The 17,957-nt window shown below is 35.7% G+C and overlaps 2 protein-coding genes across 2 annotated transcripts; both read left to right on the forward strand.

Moving 5' to 3' along the window:
• The first annotated feature begins 4,950 nt into the window (after positions 1 to 4,950).
• Positions 4,951 to 9,012, forward strand: LOC113059151 (cathepsin K-like). Its single transcript, XM_026227436.1, has 8 exons — positions 4,951 to 5,047; positions 5,586 to 5,723; positions 6,487 to 6,609; positions 6,896 to 7,048; positions 7,294 to 7,512; positions 8,026 to 8,191; positions 8,317 to 8,425; positions 8,692 to 9,012. Exons 2-8 carry the CDS (start codon positions 5,592 to 5,594, stop codon positions 8,789 to 8,791), a joined length of 1,002 nt encoding a protein of 333 aa, XP_026083221.1. The 5' UTR covers positions 4,951 to 5,047; positions 5,586 to 5,591; the 3' UTR covers positions 8,792 to 9,012.
• A 2,538-nt stretch (positions 9,013 to 11,550) lies between these two features.
• Positions 11,551 to 15,104, forward strand: LOC113059154 (cathepsin S-like). Its single transcript, XM_026227439.1, has 8 exons — positions 11,551 to 11,656; positions 12,330 to 12,455; positions 12,752 to 12,874; positions 13,073 to 13,225; positions 13,989 to 14,213; positions 14,442 to 14,607; positions 14,713 to 14,815; positions 14,986 to 15,104. Exons 2-8 carry the CDS (start codon positions 12,333 to 12,335, stop codon positions 15,083 to 15,085), a joined length of 993 nt encoding a protein of 330 aa, XP_026083224.1. The 5' UTR covers positions 11,551 to 11,656; positions 12,330 to 12,332; the 3' UTR covers positions 15,086 to 15,104.
• Positions 15,105 to 17,957: the final 2,853 nt, after the last annotated feature.

A 17,957-nucleotide genomic window follows, 5' to 3' on the forward strand; every position in this document is an offset into this window, starting at 1 on the left:
GTGTTGAGGTTCCTCATCGCTGCTCCGTTTTTTACTCATAATAGAATAGATCTAAACATTTAACAAAAAGTTAAATGAAAATATTTGCGCATTTGGAATCAAATGCAAATATTTTCTCATGGAATCACGTTGAATAAATTTTTTTTTTTTTTTTTAAAACATCCCAGAATACACATCATGAGGTTGGTTGAAAGAAGTCGAAAGTGTCAAGCTTATTTAAAGTAGCTTAAATAAAGACTTGATTTGTTAAACCTCTTTTGGCCACCTGACTTCTGTGTTCATTCAAAGTTTTGATGACTTCATTATTTCACTAAAATGTGAAAAATAGATATTTAAGGGTGTTCTGATTTATAACAGGTAGTATATATAGGACATATACATGCCCACAGAAAAAGGGGAAGTTTGATGCATGGCTCTAGTTCTCAGTCTGAATAATCAACTGTAAAAAAAGGTTTCATAAGTCTCGTGACAGTCATGGGAGCAGACATGTGACCGCAGCAAGGCATTCTGGGTTTCTTTATCTCTGTGGTGGAATGTAAAGTAATAGAACACAGATGTAGAGTTTGCTGCTAGCTAGCTGGGTTAAGGAGTTAAGTTAAGTTAGTTAAGTTTTTTTTTTTTTCTGTGTATAGTAACTGAACATTTGTCATGCTGGAGCTATCTAAATTGATGTATTCTAAATAAAACCTAATATGTAATGTTTTTATCAGGTAAATATGATTGCATTGCAGTGTTTTGTGTTACAGTTTTTTTCAACTGCTTACACACAAAATTATTACTTGTCGCACAATTTCTAAAACCTGAGACTCAAACACCAGAACCACACACTAAATCTGCAAAACCATACACACATTTTTGGCCTTATACTCAGTTTTCAATTTCATTAAACACTTTTTGCAAAACACAACACACAATTTTCCATGCAACACACAAAAATCTGACAGGAAGTTTCTTGATTTCCTTTTATAAACACAACCAATGCCAAAATGCCACACTAATTCATCAGTGCCTCACACTAACTCTGCACATGTGCAAACACTTGTTGCTTTACTAAACAACAACCAATCACAACTTTAGTAGTGGCCTATAAATAGGCCAAAGGTCAAGTAATAACTTTGGAGAATGGATGCAAACAGAGTAAGGGGAGTTGGAGTGAGAGCCAGAGGACGAGGTCGACTGAAAGGAGTTGCTAGGGGAGGAAGAGGTTGAGTCAGAAATGGAGGAGGACAAGGAACAAGAAGAGTGGTCTCGAATCAGATTAGGGCTACAGTAGTTGATCATGTGATAAACCATGGTTTAACATTGAGAGAGGCTGGACTGAGAGTCCGGCCTAATTTGAGTAGATTTACTGTGGTGGGTATAATTTGAACCTTTAGAAATGAGAACCGGTATGTAACAATCTAATGTATTGACACATGTTCTAATGTACACATAATTGCTTTTTTTACCATAACAAACAATAGGCCTATACTATACTATAATATATTTTACTGTAGTACCCTTGCATTCATTTACAGTTTTTTTCATCTGCTTACACACATTTTCCAAAGCTTTCCTCTTTTTTTTTTCTTTTTTTTTAACTTAACACACAAATTCAAGAATTGCACACACAAGATGCAAAATGCCTCACATCTCTTTCAAAATGAAACACCACAGTCAAAATATCACAAACATATTTCAAAAGCAAACATTTGCATTACGTTGTAAACACCTTTACCATAATGCTATATTTTTGATTATGTCATATACACACTGTTATTCAAAACCTAAAGCTCTTCTTTTAAAAGCTCACATGTACATGATTGAATGTAATTGGGAGAGAGCTGTTGAATATATAAAGTAAAAACAAAAGCAAAATTGAAACCAAACTTTATTTTTTTATGTTTTGCTCTTTTGTGGTTGTAAATGTAGTATTAGTATACTGTACAACGTTTGAAAAGAAAAAAAAATACATCAAAAATACGTAGTGTTGTAGCATGTAGTGTAAAACCAAACATAATGTGTGTGCTTGCATGTGGAGATGGTTGGGTGTATCTAGGCTCCATCTCTCCTCCGGGCTGGGTCCGGCCAACATACGTCATCCATGTCACATGCTATATTCTCTCTTGATACCTTACCAAACTGTGACCAATACAATGCACTGTAGTAAATGAATGCAAGGGTACTACAGTAAAATATATTTATTATAGTATAGGCCTATTGTTTGTTATGGTAAAAAAGCCATTATGTGTACATTAGAACATGTGTCAATACATTAGATTGTTACATACCGGTTCTCATTTCTAAAGGTTCGAGTTATACCCACCAAAGTAAATCTATTCAAATTAGGCTGGACACTCAGTCCAGCCTCTCTCATTGTTAAACCATGGTTTATCACATGATCGACAACTGTAGCCCTAATCTCATTCCAGACCACTCTTCTTGTTCCTTGTCCTCCTCCATTTCTGACGTGCCTCTTCCTCCCCTTCCTCCCCTTTCAACTTCACAAAACAGACCCACCCACCTCTGTAAAACACACAGAGATGTTAGTCCCGTCTGAATTGGTACATGAAAATTGCAGACGTCAGGTGGTAAGAATCGAAACTCAAACGTAGTTTAGAAAACTAGTCCCGTCCAAATAGGGCTTTAGTCGAACTCGTCCTCTGGCTCTCCCTCCAACTCCTCCTACTCTGTTTGCATCCATTGTCCCAATTACTTGACCTTTGGCCTATTTATAGGCCACTACTAAAGTTGTGATTGGTTGTTGTTAAGTAAAGCAACAAGTGTTTGCACAGTTAGCAGAGTTAGTGTGAGGCACTGATGAATTAGTGTGGCATTTTGGCATTGGTTGTGTTTATAAAAGGAAATCAAGAAACTTCCTGTCAGATTTTTGTGTGTTGCATGGAAAATTGTGTGTTGTGTTTTGCAAAAAGTGTTTAACGAAATTGAAAACTGAGTAAAAGGCCAAAAATGTGTGTATGGTTTTGCAGATTTAGTGTGTGGTTCTGTTGTTTGAGTGTCAGGTTTTAGAAATTGTGTGACAAGTAATAATTTTGTGTGTAAGCAGTTGAAAAAAACTGTACTACAGTGCATTGCATTGGTCACAGTTTGGTAAGGTATCAAGAGAGAATATAGCATGCGACGTGGATGACGTATGTTGGCCGGACCCAACTCCGGACCCAGAGAGATGGAGCCTAGATACACCCAACCATCTCCACATGCAAGCACACACATTATGTTTGGTTTTAAACTACATGCTACAGCACTACATATTTTTGATATTATTTTTTTTCTTTTCAAACGGTGTACACTAATACTACATTTACATAAAGTTTGGTTTCAATTTTGCTTTTGTTTTTACTTTTATATATTCAACAGCTCTCTCCCAATTACATTCAATCATGTACATGTGAACTTTTAAAAGAAGAGCTTTAGGTTTTGAATAACAGTGTGTATATGACATAATCAAAAATATAAGATTATGGTAAAGGTGTTTACAACGTAAGACAAATGTTTGCTTTTGAAATATGTTTGTGGTATTTTGACTGTGGTGTTTCATTTTGAAAGAGATGTGAGGCATTTTGCATCTTGTGTGTGCAATTCTTGAATTTGTGTGTTAAGTTTTGAAAAAAAGAGGAAAACTATTCAATAGTTTAATCTATCCGGGTCAGAGTTAGACCTTCTTTCTAGGTATTGCAGTTTAATATGTTATAATATCAAATTAATTCCTGTGAGCACCATGTTTTACCAAGAAATTCCAATAAATGAGATGAACAGTAATTATCTGAAGTATATTTCTTGATACACTGAAAAAAAAAGTGTATTGAAGCGCTGTATTGAAGCGCTTTTTATTGATTAGTTTGTACATTTGTTGAATAATGTGCAATAAATTGTAATTAATAGCAACTGTGTTCCACGAACTAATCCCAGTTTTTAAGATTTTTTGGGACACAGGTTTTTTTTTTTTCAATAAACAAAAGCTGAATACATTCTTAAATTTAGTCTTCTCAGGCTTGTCACCATGTCAGCAGGCTGTACTGCTTTTGGCCTGTGATATTTATAGATTTGCTTGTATGTTTGTGAGTAATCTGCACATAGTATGAACACTAGGGGACTTTCCTCGTTATACATTTATATCTTAGTGCTGACCCCATGCCTATACAGTAGACATCATGGGACAATTTTAAAGTAGACCTCATGCAGTGACACACTGCACAGGGAACTCAGGTTGTTGACTAACAAGCGGAAGTGTTCATGACAAGCTAACATGGCCTCAGGAGAACGAAGTAGAAAAAGATTATTGATACTATCAAATCAATTGTGAGTTAGAAGTCATATGTCCTCTATTTATGCCAGCTAAAATACCAACTGAAATTGTGAACTGATGAATGCACAGAAGGTTTCAGACTCTTAATCACATCCATCTTTTTGCAGGAACCCAAAAGAAATTCCCTAAAAATCTCGATGGGTTGTTTCTTTTGTTAGTGTGACTAAAACTATCTAGCCTGCTAAATTAGCGGAAATAATTAAAAACCACTATCATTAAGCAATTCCCAAGATGTTAGAGAGAATTTAAGCAGTTTTGGAACAAGGAAAAGCTACACCAAATGTATTATGTAAAACTAATGGTTGTTTATGTAAAAATAATGGATGCATTTAGAAACTTCTTGGTGCTGCTTGCTAATTTTTTTCTTGCCAACCTTATTATGCAAAAAATTTAATATAATTTAAAGCTGAAAACAACACAAATGATCTCTAAAATATTATTATAAATTCTCTCGTTGGTAGTGTTGGTTTTAGTAAATTTACTCAATTTAATTTTAATTTTAAATTTAAATCTCTTTCCAAGACCTTGGACACTATTCCCAACTTCCCAATTTTCCTAAAACTGTAACCTGACTCATGACATCATCGCTTTGAGCTGGTGTTTAAACTATTCCAGATGAACCGGGTCTTCTTTTTCCTGCGACAGGAGCAACTTCCTCAAAACTCCAGCATATAAAGAGGTCGTCCACTAACCCAGTTTCAAACCAACATTCACCTTTTGTTCTGAACTTCTGGAAATCAGGTAAATGAGTTTCCTCATCACCACTGTTTTTATTTTTAACTCCTCGTAAATGATTTGCATTGTTTATTTGTAAAGTGTTATAATTGCTGTTTTAATATTATAAAATGTTTATTTGAAGTTGTGGGTGCACATTTGTTGCAATCACTTTCGCATTCTTTTTATTCTTCATTCTTTTAAAAACATATAACACTGCAAATTTCTTCTAGCACATTTCAGAAATCACCACTTAATTCTCATTTCTCTAAACTGACTAAATACACTCTAAAAAACGCTGGGGTTTTGCAGCCCAGCTTTGGGTCAGCCCAACTTTTTGGTTAAAAATGTAATGTAAAAATTTAACCCAAGTGTTGGGTTAGTCCATATTTGACCCAAAGTTGGGTTGAAACAACCCAGCATTTTTTAGAGTGATAAGTTTCACTGTCTGCGGGTGTTGTTCTTGTTTGTGGTTTATGGTTAACATGGTTTCAAGAGCGCCACGGGTGTGCCACTGAAGTTTACAGTGTGGCTTTACACCTCTGACTGTAGTTTTGTTTGTCAGGGCATAATGCATGCATTTGGTGGAATCACCCTGCTTGTGGTGGTGTGGGGTGGACTAGCTCACACTATGGAGAACCTCACACTCGATGAAGCATGGGAGGACTGGAAACTCACCCACAAGAGGGAGTACAATGCCCTGGTGAGTAATAGCCTATAAAGACAATACAATCATATTTAGTACCTTAAAAAAAAAGAGGGGAAGGTAGCTTGTATTTTTTTAAAGACTACATTGATTGGAATTTAACGGCTAAATCCCTTTATAATAGGGCTGTGCCTTAACATGCAACCCGGCTCAATAATAAAAAATAAAGAGAGAAAGAAAGGGATCTGTTCATTTTTTATTTTATTTTAAAGAGTTTCAAGTATTATATGCGAATTCCACCTAAATCCTTACTCAAAGATGCCATGCATTAGAGTATAAAATAGATACATCTTAATTAAAGGAATAGTTCAACCAGAAAAATGAAAATCTCCTGAAAACTTACTAGTCCATAGGCCATTCTAGATAAAGATGAGTTTGTTTGTTCATTGAAACAGATTTGGAGAAATTTAACATTACATCACTTCCTCATCAATGGATCCTCTGCAATGAATGGGTGCCGTCAGAATGAGTTAAAACAGTTGATAAAAACATCACAATAATCATCAAGTAATTAACATGACTCCAGTCCTTCAATTAAGTCTGTGTGAAGCAAAAAGTTGCATGTATGTAATAAATAAATCCATCTAGACATTTTTTACTTCAAACAACTGTTTCCGGCTAAAATAAGAGCCCTTTTTTTCCAGTGTCTTGCAAAGTATCATAAGTTGGTGGTTTATATACAGTTTAGGAACCACTGGCCTACATCATTCAAATCACTCATTGTTTGTGCCTTCTTACATCTGTGCTTTATGGTGGACAGGATGAAGAGTCTATTCGACGGGCGATTTGGGAGAAGAACATGCAGTTTATTGAGGCCCATAACAGAGAGTACGAACTGGGGATTCATACCTATAATCTGGGCATGAACCATTTTGGAGATATGGTAAGTGCCCTAATTCAATCTATTAATAATTTGCTGCTGTAGAATGTTTAACACATTGTTTTACAAACATTTGTCAGTCTAATATGTTGGAAAACAGCTGTACATGTGTGTTTCTGTGTCTTTAAGATGTCACATTCTTGCTAAACTTGTTTGGGAGTAAACATGACAACAAGAATGTTCCAAGAACAACATATGTATCATGAAGGAAACTAGATCCAAGTAAATTGATAACATTTTTGAATGCTGATCAGGATTTTTTTTTTGTCTAATGCTTATATCTCTGCAGACACTAGAAGAAGTGGCAGAGAAAGTCATGGGACTTCAAATGCCCATGTCCCGGGACCTAACTAACACATATGTGCCTGAGGACACAGTGGAGAAGTTGCCCAAATCAATTGACTACCGCAAACTGGGATACGTAACCTCTGTCAAGAACCAAGTGAGGAAATGTCATAATAATTTAGTAATATTGTGGCAATATTTCCTCATTCTGAGAAACTTTTACATGACCAATCCTATCCTCACGTGCTTTCAAACACATTTCTACAGAATGAGGGTTACCATCTAACTTTGATCAATACCGTCTAAGTATCATTTGTTGTTTCAAGCCAACTATAGTTACCAAAGTACTTAAGATTATTTCTCCACCAGTATTTAAGTGTTTTTCTCCCTCGCTCACCTCAGGGTTCTTGCGGCTCATGCTGGGCCTTTAGCTCTGTCGGGGCTTTGGAAGGTCAGCTGAAGAAGACCAAAGGTCAGCTGGTGGACCTCAGTCCTCAGAACCTGGTGGACTGTGTGACTGACAATGATGGCTGTGGTGGAGGATATATGACAAAAGCCTTCAAATACATCAAAGACAACCATGGCATTGATTCAGAGGAGGGCTATCCCTATGCTGGAATGGTAATAGTTAGCCAAATGGCTTAAAAAGCATTTTTTTTTTTTTTTTTTTGCTTAACTACACAAATTAAATTAAAAATCACTGTATCATAATTATTTGGTTAAATGTAAACAAGGTCACAGCCAACCAATGATTTGCTGACCAATGACAATAATTTACAACACTTCGTTCACATTTCAAAACTCTTTACAATGTTAGCACAACAGCAATCTATGTCAGATAAACTGCAGACATTTTTCCATCGCTTTTGCACTACGTGCATAAATGCATTGTTACACCATTGATGGTGTTATTTTAGGTCATTGTTTTATGAGTGACAAAGTGCTACTTCTCTAATGGAAGAATGACTTGATTTGAGACATGAAGTGTTTGGGTTGTTTTAGTACATTTGATGTGCCCAGCTGAAAGTTGGTAAGAAGATCTGTGTGAAGAATAATATTGAAAAATGAGTCCTAGACATTTTTTTTTTTTAAATGTTGACAGTCACAAGTTTTCATCACTTCTGCCCAATGCAGGAACAGCAGTGTGCCTATAACAGTTCAGCAAGAGCGGCCAGTTGTAAAAGGTATAAAGAGATTCCTGAGGGAAATGAGAAGGCACTGACTGCTGCCGTGGCAAAGGTGGGACCTGTATCAGTGGGTATAGATGCCATGCAGTCCACCTTCCTGTACTACAAAAGCGGTACTTGACATCACTTTTACAACTACGTAGTCTTTTGGTGTTGTTGTTTTACTGAAATGTTTAAAGTGAAGGTCACTAATAAGACTAAAATCTCAATCCCTGCTATGTCCAAAACCCATTTTTAGGTGTGTACTTTGATCCCAACTGTAACAAGGACGATGTTAACCATGCAGTTCTAGCTGTTGGTTACGGAGTCACGCCGAAAGGGAAAAAGTATTGGATTGTGAAGAACAGGTAAGGCACATAAGCTGGGAACAAAGGACAGCACTGATTAAAATAAAAAATAAATAATTTCATTAAAATTGTTTATTTTAATAAAACACAATAATGATTCAAATGAATAATTAAAAAAAATATGATTAATTTAAAAAATTACATTTAAATAAAATATATAAATATTACATTTTTAAAAGAGTAAAAACATTTCCATGTTGTCCTTGTCAGCATGTAATAGCGTAAAAAATCTCCTAATCCATCTGTTTTTGTTTCTGTGCCTGAAGCTGGGGTGAAGACTGGGGGAAGAAGGGGTACGTCCTGATGGCTCGTGACCGTAACAATGCATGTGGCATTGCCAGCCTGGCCAGTTTCCCTATCATGTGAGAGCTGGAAGTACGGAGCTCACAAGGGACCAAACTTGTCTACTTCTGACCAGTAACAAAAGGGACTCAATCACTATCAGTGTACTCAAGCATTAAATAATGATTGGGGAAACAGTCTTTAAAAGAAGCAGTTGATTTGAATACCACAAGGTTAAGTGCATTTCCCTCTTGTGTCCTAGATGTCTTGTTCTTAATTCGTTCAAATTAAGCAGTTAAAAAAAAAAATGTTCTTTTTTTTTTTTTTTTTTTTTTTTTGCAATAATTGAAATTCAAAAGGGAGATTTTGATATTGTGAATACAGTCTGTTAAACTTTTTCCCCCTGGTGGGATCTTGACAAACTTGTTTTATGTTGTTTTGATTATATAGAGTATTAAGCTTTTTTGTGTGACCATATTAAATAAAACTGTTAATATTTGGGTAAAAGTATCTAAATGTTATTTTCACAAATGGTTTGCAATAAAGTTTAATGATGTAATGTTTATGACACAGTTAATACCAAGTCAATATTACACCTCTGTACAGAAACGTTTCCTATTATAAATGACATTCAAAGAATAAAATATAAATGCCAAGCCACATTTATTTAGAATTCAGAGAACATGGCCTCTGTAATACATGTACGACTCTGTTCGACATGTATGACTCTGTGCGACGTATGAAGGCGTAGATTTAGTTTTGCTGATGAGGAAGAGAAAGCTTCAGTCTTTTTTGGGGGGAGAGACGAAACCAAGACAGGTCAAGAAAAGAAACATACTGTACTAAAGAAACTAAACTGTTTAAGTAGCCTCAGCTGTTTAAACAAAAAATATGACAGTCATGTGTTCACTGTTATGAAACCTTATGACCATAATTGACCCCCCTCCCCCCACTTTTTGTATCTTGTACCCACTTCTTCACATTCAACTGCTACCTATAATCTCTATACTGTATGTAAAAAGAAACAAAGTAATAATTGTCAGAAATAATTACTAAATGACACAATTACAAAAATGAAGATGATGAATAAAAACTTGAGCAATGCATTCATAAGCCACTATTAATGTTAAAAAGATGCCTGGGACAAATAACATTAAAATTATTATGATTCTTTTTTTTAAAGTCACATTTATTTTTTCACATTTTCCAATGGTAATCCAATCACATTTATTATTTGTCTATTGATTACATTTCTTATTTATTATTGATTGCTTTATTTCAGAAAGCTTTGCGTGGCGTGAAATGTAATGCAGTAGCTATTTAAAATCGTCAATGCTGAACACTCCACTTTCAGTTCTACATACAGTTTGCTTGTACTTTCTGAATGATTGAAAGCTGCAGTCAATATTCCACAAAGCTTTTGTTCCAAAATATAAATACAGACCATAGTCCTATTCAGAATCCGCAAAATTCTATTTTCTTATTGAGAAAAAAAGATTAATGAACCATTTTACCACTCAGCATATCTCTAATATTAACTAAGAGTTATCACACATTTAATCATTCTAAGTGTAGTTATATTAATTTCATCAAAATCAGCACCAGGTCAGCACAAATATTTGCCAAATCATGATGACTATTTTTTATAAGAAAATAGCAAATGCTTCATGAAAGGAAAAATTAGGTAATGTCCAATTCCACAGTGGTAATGTGGCCTATATCGATTTTTTTCCAATGTCATTCTAAGCACAACATGTTCATCTAGGACCTAAAACTTGTGGCATATGCACTCTCAAAGCCAGATACCAGGTCAGCAGTGTATAGGCTACATGTGCTTGCGTGCTCTGACGCTGTGTTTAACCAGATCACTTCCTCTGTCTGTCTTCCTGTTTTCTTTGTACATTGATATATCATTTAAAAACAAAAACTATAATTATGGGTATAGTTCTAAAATACCACGTGGTTATCAAGTCTTCTATATTCTTGTGTGTAATTAAAAATAGTCTTCTGTGCATCTATTGTACATCAATAACAATAAATTCTTCTGGTGTTTAATTTAAATTCCGCTAGATGGCGACCCAAACACAACGTATGAGAAAGCATGTAAAATGAAAACATTCGTTTCCAATCCATGTGAAACATATCAGAACCTAGTTTGATTCCAGCGTAGATTGAGTATTTCTACCAATCGTAGATGACAGCTGCTGCTCTTATTTACTTTACAGTTACAGAGTAACTTTGCTGGTTTACACGTGGAAATTCCCCTCAAACTATAATTACACAACCTCGGAAATATTGTTTTTAGGTTAGGCTGCAAGTTCCCATGCATCTTACAATTGCATATAAATAATATTAATAATAGTATATAGGCATATATATATATATATATATATATATATATATATATATATATATATATATATATATATATATATATATATATATATATATATATATATATATATATATATATACATATATATATATATGTATATATATATATATATATATATATGTATATATATATATACATATATATATATATATATATATACATATATATATATATATACATATATATACATATATATATATATATATATATATATACATATATATATATATATATATATATACATATACATATATATATATATATATACATATATATATATATATATATATATATATATATATATATATATATATATATATTGTATTATTTTATTACTACATTAATTACATATTGTTTTTTAATTACATTTTTATTTTTGACTATAGGACACTATTTTTGACAAAAAGTAAGCAAAGGCATCTGTGACATATGACAACAGGCAGAGATTAGCACGTGATAGAACAAAATAAAAGCAAAGCAACCAGGAACTCACAGACGCTGATCATCGCCTACGCTACAGACCACCGGAAGTGCAGCTTACCGAGAGTGCACAGGTGAGACTAGACAAGACACATGAGCACATTTTTATTGTTATTGATTACTGTTATGTACTTTATGTTTGTAACATAATTCTCTTTTGTCCGGTTTTTTCCTCTCAAGATAAGTTTCTCTTTCGGTTTTAGATGGTTAACCCTTTACCTCTTAGAGATTTGAAATGTTTTCAGTGTTTGTATTAACTTTTGGGCGTAACGTTAAACACTGCAAAAAATACTTTAATTGTCGTGTATACCGTGTCGCTGAATGAAGGATAGGGCGAAGTCGATCAAACAAAGCGGTTTAATTTCCGTTTCTTTCTGACTCATGTGTTCTCTTGCTCATTTTGAAAACCTTTAAAACTGCATTTTTGCGTTATTTTGCCTCATTAATCCATCTGGTTAAAACTCATTTTTTACCTTTAGATTTAAAACTGGGTTTGTAAAAACGGCACCGACATATAATAGCCTACATTATAAATCAAACAATCTCTCTGGTTTATGAAAGTACAGCCCATTTTTGGGGAATCTGTAAACACCTAATGTCTGGATTACTTGGATTTCCTCAAATGTACTATATTCGGACGTTTTAACTAACTTTATTGTGTTCTTGTACATACATTCTTCTTCTCTGTACATTCTTATAAAATGTATGCAAGTCTGTAACTATTACTGGCCGTTTTGCTCTTGTCAGGTCATGATGCTCGGGAGCTTGCTCTTTGCTGTGTGTTGTAGCACAGCACTGGCACATTTCAACACAAATCTAGACCAGCACTGGGAGTTGTGGAAGAAGACACATACTAAGTTTTACTCCAGTAAGGTGAGAATAGAAATTTCACAAGCATTGGTCAGATGATCCCAATGAATGAAGATCTTTCATCTACTTACAGATTCGTTTTCATAATGGTGTTTTGATTATGTTGTGAGACTAGAAGTTTTACTACTATAGTTTGAAGTGGTGTTGATGCCATTTATATATTGATTGAATTGTTTGAAAATGTTCGTCTTTAAACTGGAAGTATTTATAAAGGATATCTGTAATGAATGCATTGATTGCAGTCTTACAACAACGTACCACATGTGTGATCCTTGTAATGAGAACGTGATTTGTTGCAGGTTGAAGAACTGGGCAGGAGGGAGTTATGGGAGAGAAACCTTCAACTTATCACCCTTCACAACCTGGAGGCCTCCATGGGCCTGCATTCATATGACCTGGGCATGAACCACATGGGTGATATGGTGTGTGTGTTTCTTTGATCATGATTATCTGCATACAGTAGCTTCCAGCTAGATCATCAAGTCAATTAAAAAAACAAGTTTTGATTCTATATTTGTTTTCTTTACAAAAAATCATGTTGGTGGGGTGTTTATTTTTTTATATATATATATTTTTTTTATTTTGTATTCCTATTTTCCAAATTTTTGTCTCTTTCACAGACAACAGAGGAGATCCTGCAGTCATTTGCCACGACCCGTGTCCCTTCTGACATTAAGAGGCAAACAGCAAAATTTGTGGGCTCTTCTGGGGCTCCTGTCCCAGACTCTCTGGACTGGAGAGAGAAGGGATATGTCACCAGTGTAAAGATGCAGGTGTGAATGTACTCCGTTTGAAAGTATGCTACCTGACATCTGCTCCATTAATGTCTGTTTTTAGGGGCCAAGCCCCAAAGAGGCTGTTGCCCCTATTGCATTTGAATGTCCTCTTCCTACTCCTCCTCTTCCTCCTCCTCCCTTATACATGTACGCATTTATTACTTTGAATTGAATCTCAGTGAAACTTCTTGACTTCTGCATCTTTGTGAACCCTCATCTTCCCAGTGGCGCTACAAGATACTTGACCTGGAGATTGTGGGTTTAACTCTTGTGTTGTGGAAATTGTGTGTAATGTTGTGCTGTTTTGATTCCTTTATTATCCAGGCCAGCATTGTACAAATCTGTATTCCTACTGGATTTGAATTATTATTATTATGATTATTAATATATATTTTTTATACTGTTCATTTTTATTTGAGCTTGTTCATTCTCATCTATATTTCTGAACCAGCTGTTTTTGCTGTTCCTTTATTTCTGTCTATTTAACAAGACGGATAGTTTATAGCAGGGAGACCACATTCTTTGTCAGAACTTTTTTTTTTTTTTTTTTTTTCTCAATTTCACTTCCTTCATTTTGTTTGCCCAGTCAGTGTTTGAGGTTTATTTCCCCTTTCCTGTAACTTCCTCTATGATGATTTGGAAATTCAGAAACCAGTAACTAAAACGGATTGGTCAGAATTCTCTTTCTGCAGCCTTCCAAGCCATTCGGTTCGTGTTTCCGGTTTCGGTAGTTTTATCATGTTTGTCTTTTTTCTGTCAGGGTGCATGCGGCTCATGTTGGGCGTTCAGCTCTGTTGGGGCTCTTGAAGGTCAGCTGATGAAGACCACAGGAAAGCTGGTCGACCTCAGCCCTCAGAATCTGGTGGACTGTTCTTCTAGCTATGGCAACAAAGGCTGCAATGGAGGTTTTATGAGTTCTGCCTTCCAGTACGTTATTGATAATGGTGGAATAGACTCCGAGTCATCTTACCCTTATGAAGGAGTGGTAAGTTGTTTGTGAGGGTCCATGTGAAAAAAGTATTTGATTAATATTTTACACAAATATAAGGTGTCCTATTAGAAGCAAAATCTGAGCCATACATTTGCAGGCAGGTCTCTACATTAGTGAATTTGCATTTGCCAGAGTTTGATGTGGTTTAAAGAAAATGAAAAAAACTAATTCATTTTTATTATAGTTCTAATGTGTAATCTAATAAATAAATGTGTCCTACAGCAAGGGCAGTGCAGATACAATCCATCCCACCATGCAGCAAACTGCACCAAGTACTATTTTGTCAGTCAGGGAGACGAGGAGGCCCTGAAGCAGGTTGTTGCTAACATCGGGCCCATTTCAGTGGCCATTGATGCCACCCGTCCTCAGTTTATCCTGTACCGCAGTGGTGAGTATTTTCTTCTCTTCACATTTCAACCAAACTGATTAACTCATTTTTACTGGATCTCGTTAGTTCTGTGATGTTATAATGTTCTCTTGGTTCGGTCCACAGGAGTTTACAATGACCCAACCTGTACACAAAAAGTAAACCATGCGGTGCTGGCTGTGGGATACGGTGCGATTGGTGGACAGGACTTTTGGCTGGTGAAAAACAGGTACAATCAAAATGAGTGTAAAGATTTGTGATCATAAATTGGCTGGGTCTGGGTTTTTTTTTTTTTTATCCACTCAAATGCTTATAAAAACAGAAAATCTGTGTCAAAACATTTAGATCAACAAATGCAGATGCTAATTTTGGTTTTTCTATTTTATTTTGCTTTAACAGTTGGGGTACCCATTTTGGAGATAGTGGCTACATCCGTATGGCCAGAAACCAAAACAACATGTGTGGCATTGCCTCATACGCCTGCTTTCCCGTTATGTAACTGAAATGTATGAACACTTAAAAAATAGAAATGTACGGTTTTATGATTCATATTTTTTTATGTAAATGTGTGATGTGTGTTTTTACATTTCCATTGTCTTTTATGAAGCTTACTGAAATAAATAAATATGGAATTTTAAATGGTTTTCTTTGGCTTATATTGAAACTTCAACTTAGAAAGAAAATATGCTATTGATATTTACAAATGACAACTGGTAAGTGCAGCATCACAGGCTATAGACGTATATCATCTATAGGACGTTTACTGCCAGACTTCAAGTAGAGGTTGAGAAAATCTCTTAAGATGTTTATGATTTAGAATGTAAGACTAACATTTTAAAGACAATCTCTCAGATGTTTGTACACAGATACTTACCAGATGAAGTGATCTCTAAAATGTATACGTGCTATCTTTTTTTTTTTTAAAGAGCTGCACACAATTATGGTTGAGTTATTATTTTTTGTTTTTAAAACAAACATATCTCATATCTCTCGATCAGCCACATTCATTAGGTAACACAAGGAGCAACTGCAGGGGTTTTCAAACCTGTTCTGGAGGACCCCCAGCCCAACACATTTTGTAGGTTTCCCTCATCTAACACTTGACCTGATTCAACTCATAAGATCATTAGTGGAATGCAAGACTTGAATTGGATGTACAAAATTTTTGGCTGTGGCATAATTTTATGTTTTGTAAAGTTTGCTGCTTAAGCTGTTGTAGTGTTCATTCACATTGTTTCTAGATTGTGTAGAGTGATCATTTGCATTTTAAATAATTGCTTAAAGCTTTTAAATTTTGCAGAGATCTTCATGGAGGGAGGTTCAACTACAGTGAAGAAGTCTTCAGTACTGAAAATTGTGAAATTGTATCACCAGCAGTGCAGAGCTTGCTCAGGAATGGCAGCAGGTTGGTTTGAGAACACCTGCATGCACAGTGAGGCCAAGACTATTGGACAATGGCCTGGTGTCAAGAAGGGCATAAAAGAAGCCACTTTTCTCTAATAAAAACATAAAGGACAGACTCAAATCCTGCAGGAAGTAAAAGGCTTGGAAAGCAGAAGACTGGTGCAAAGTTGTTTTCTCTGATGAAGCTCCCGTTAGACTATTTTGTAAAGCTGGAAAATCGATTGTTCGGAGAAGAAATGGTAAACGTTACCATGAGTACCATGCTTTTCAATGCAGGGAGTGGGCTCTCTTATAATTCTGCCCAAATATAATGCCATGAATAAAGAATGGTATCAAAATGTCCTGCAATAGCAACTTCTTCCAATGATCCATAAGTAGTCTGGTGATGACCTGTGCATTTTCCAGCATGATGGAGCACCATGCCACAAAGCAAGAGTGATGAAGTGGCTCGAAGATCACCCCTGTTTTTTTTTGCCAATAAAAACCATTTCTCTTTTTCCTCTTGACAATAATCCATAGATACTCTATGGGGTTCAGGTCTGGTGAGTTTGTGGTGGCCTAGTGGTTAGAGAGTTTGACTCCTAACCCTGGGGTTGTGGGTTTGAATCTTGGGCTGGCAATACCACGACTGAGGTGCCCTTAAGCAAGGCACCGAACCCCCAAACTGCTCCCTGGGTGCCGCAACATAAAAATGGCTGCCCACTGCTCCAGGTGTGTGTTCACTGCTGTGTGTGCACTTTGGAAGGGTTAAATGCAGAGCATGAATTCTGAGTATGGGTCACCATACTTGGCTGAATGTCACTTCACTTTTACTTTCAGATGACAATGTACTCCAAATCATCACAGACTGTGGAAACTTGTGGAAACACTGGATTTCAAGCAACTTGGGTTTAGAGCTTTTCCACCCTTCTTCCAGACTCTAGGACCTTTGTTACCAAATGAAGTACAAAACTTGCTCTCATCTGAAAACAGAACTTTGGAGCACTGGGCAACAGTCCAGTTCTTCTTCTCCTTAGCCCAGGTAAGATATTGTCTGTGGTTCAGGAGTGGCTTTACAAAAGGAACACAACTGTAGCCAAATTACTTGACACGTCTGTATGCCTTGACCCCAGCCTCAGTCCATTCTTTGTGAAGTTCACTCAAATTCTTGAATCGATTTTGCTTGACAATCCTCATAAGGCTGCGGTTCTCTTGGTTGGTTGTGCATCTTTTTCTTCCACACTTTTTCCTTCCACTCAACTTTCTGTTAACATGCTTGGAAACAGCACTCTGTAAACAGCCAGCTTCGTTGGCAATTAATGTTTTTGGCTTCACCTCCTTGTGAAGGGGGTCAATGTCTTTTGGAGAACTGTCAGATCAACAGTCTTCCCTTGTGTAGCCTAGTGATCCAAACTGAAAGACCATTTGGAAGGCTCAGGAAACCTTTGCAGGTTTTTGTGTTGATTAGCTGATTGGCATGTCTCCATATTCTGATTTGTTGAAATAGTGAATTGGTGGGTTTTTGTTAAATGTGAGCCAAAATCATCACAATTAAAATAATTAAACTACTTCAGTCTGTGTGCATTGGATTTATTTAATACATGAGTTGCCCAATTTGAGTTGAATTACTGAAATTTTATGATAAAAAAAATAGGTTACAGAAAAGACAAAAATGAAAATTGAAGTAATTTTTTTGATCCACAGCATTGTCACACATGGAAAGGCAAAATGTCATGAAACCTTTCAGATGTTCATTCTAGCACAAAGAGATTTTAGAACTGATTTAAAAACACTTTCTTAAATGTTTAGTCTGCTTATCTGAACTATTAATAAGTGGACCTCAAGATGCCAGAAATGTATGGGAGAGCGGGGTCGAAAGTAACGTGGGCCGAAAGTAACAAAGCGATTTTCTCCGAGCCTCTTTCTGTATTTGCATTCCCAGCTATGACAGCATATTCAGCATGCAATCCTTGAGGGAGCTGAGAAAT

The sequence above is a fragment of the Carassius auratus genome, chromosome 41 (genome assembly GCF_003368295.1).
Source record: "Carassius auratus strain Wakin chromosome 41, ASM336829v1, whole genome shotgun sequence".
Taxonomy (NCBI): Eukaryota; Metazoa; Chordata; class Actinopteri; order Cypriniformes; family Cyprinidae; genus Carassius; species Carassius auratus.

What these genes read in the sequence shown, in the direction of transcription:
- LOC113059151 (XM_026227436.1), top strand. Translation starts at nt 5,592, where the DNA reads ATGCATGCATTTGGTGGAATCACCCTGCTTGTGGTGGTGTGGGGTGGA. An exon ending in TAACCTCTGTCAAGAACCAA is followed by an intron (nt 7,049 to 7,293) that starts GTGAGGAAATGT and finishes CGCTCACCTCAG; the next exon opens with GGTTCTTGCGGCTCATGCTG. An exon ending in TATTGGATTGTGAAGAACAG is followed by an intron (nt 8,426 to 8,691) that starts GTAAGGCACATA and finishes CTGTGCCTGAAG; the next exon opens with CTGGGGTGAAGACTGGGGGA.
- LOC113059154 (XM_026227439.1), top strand. Translation starts at nt 12,333, where the DNA reads ATGATGCTCGGGAGCTTGCTCTTTGCTGTGTGTTGTAGCACAGCACTG. An exon ending in CTAAGTTTTACTCCAGTAAG is followed by an intron (nt 12,456 to 12,751) that starts GTGAGAATAGAA and finishes GATTTGTTGCAG; the next exon opens with GTTGAAGAACTGGGCAGGAG. An exon ending in GTTTATCCTGTACCGCAGTG is followed by an intron (nt 14,608 to 14,712) that starts GTGAGTATTTTC and finishes TTCGGTCCACAG; the next exon opens with GAGTTTACAATGACCCAACC.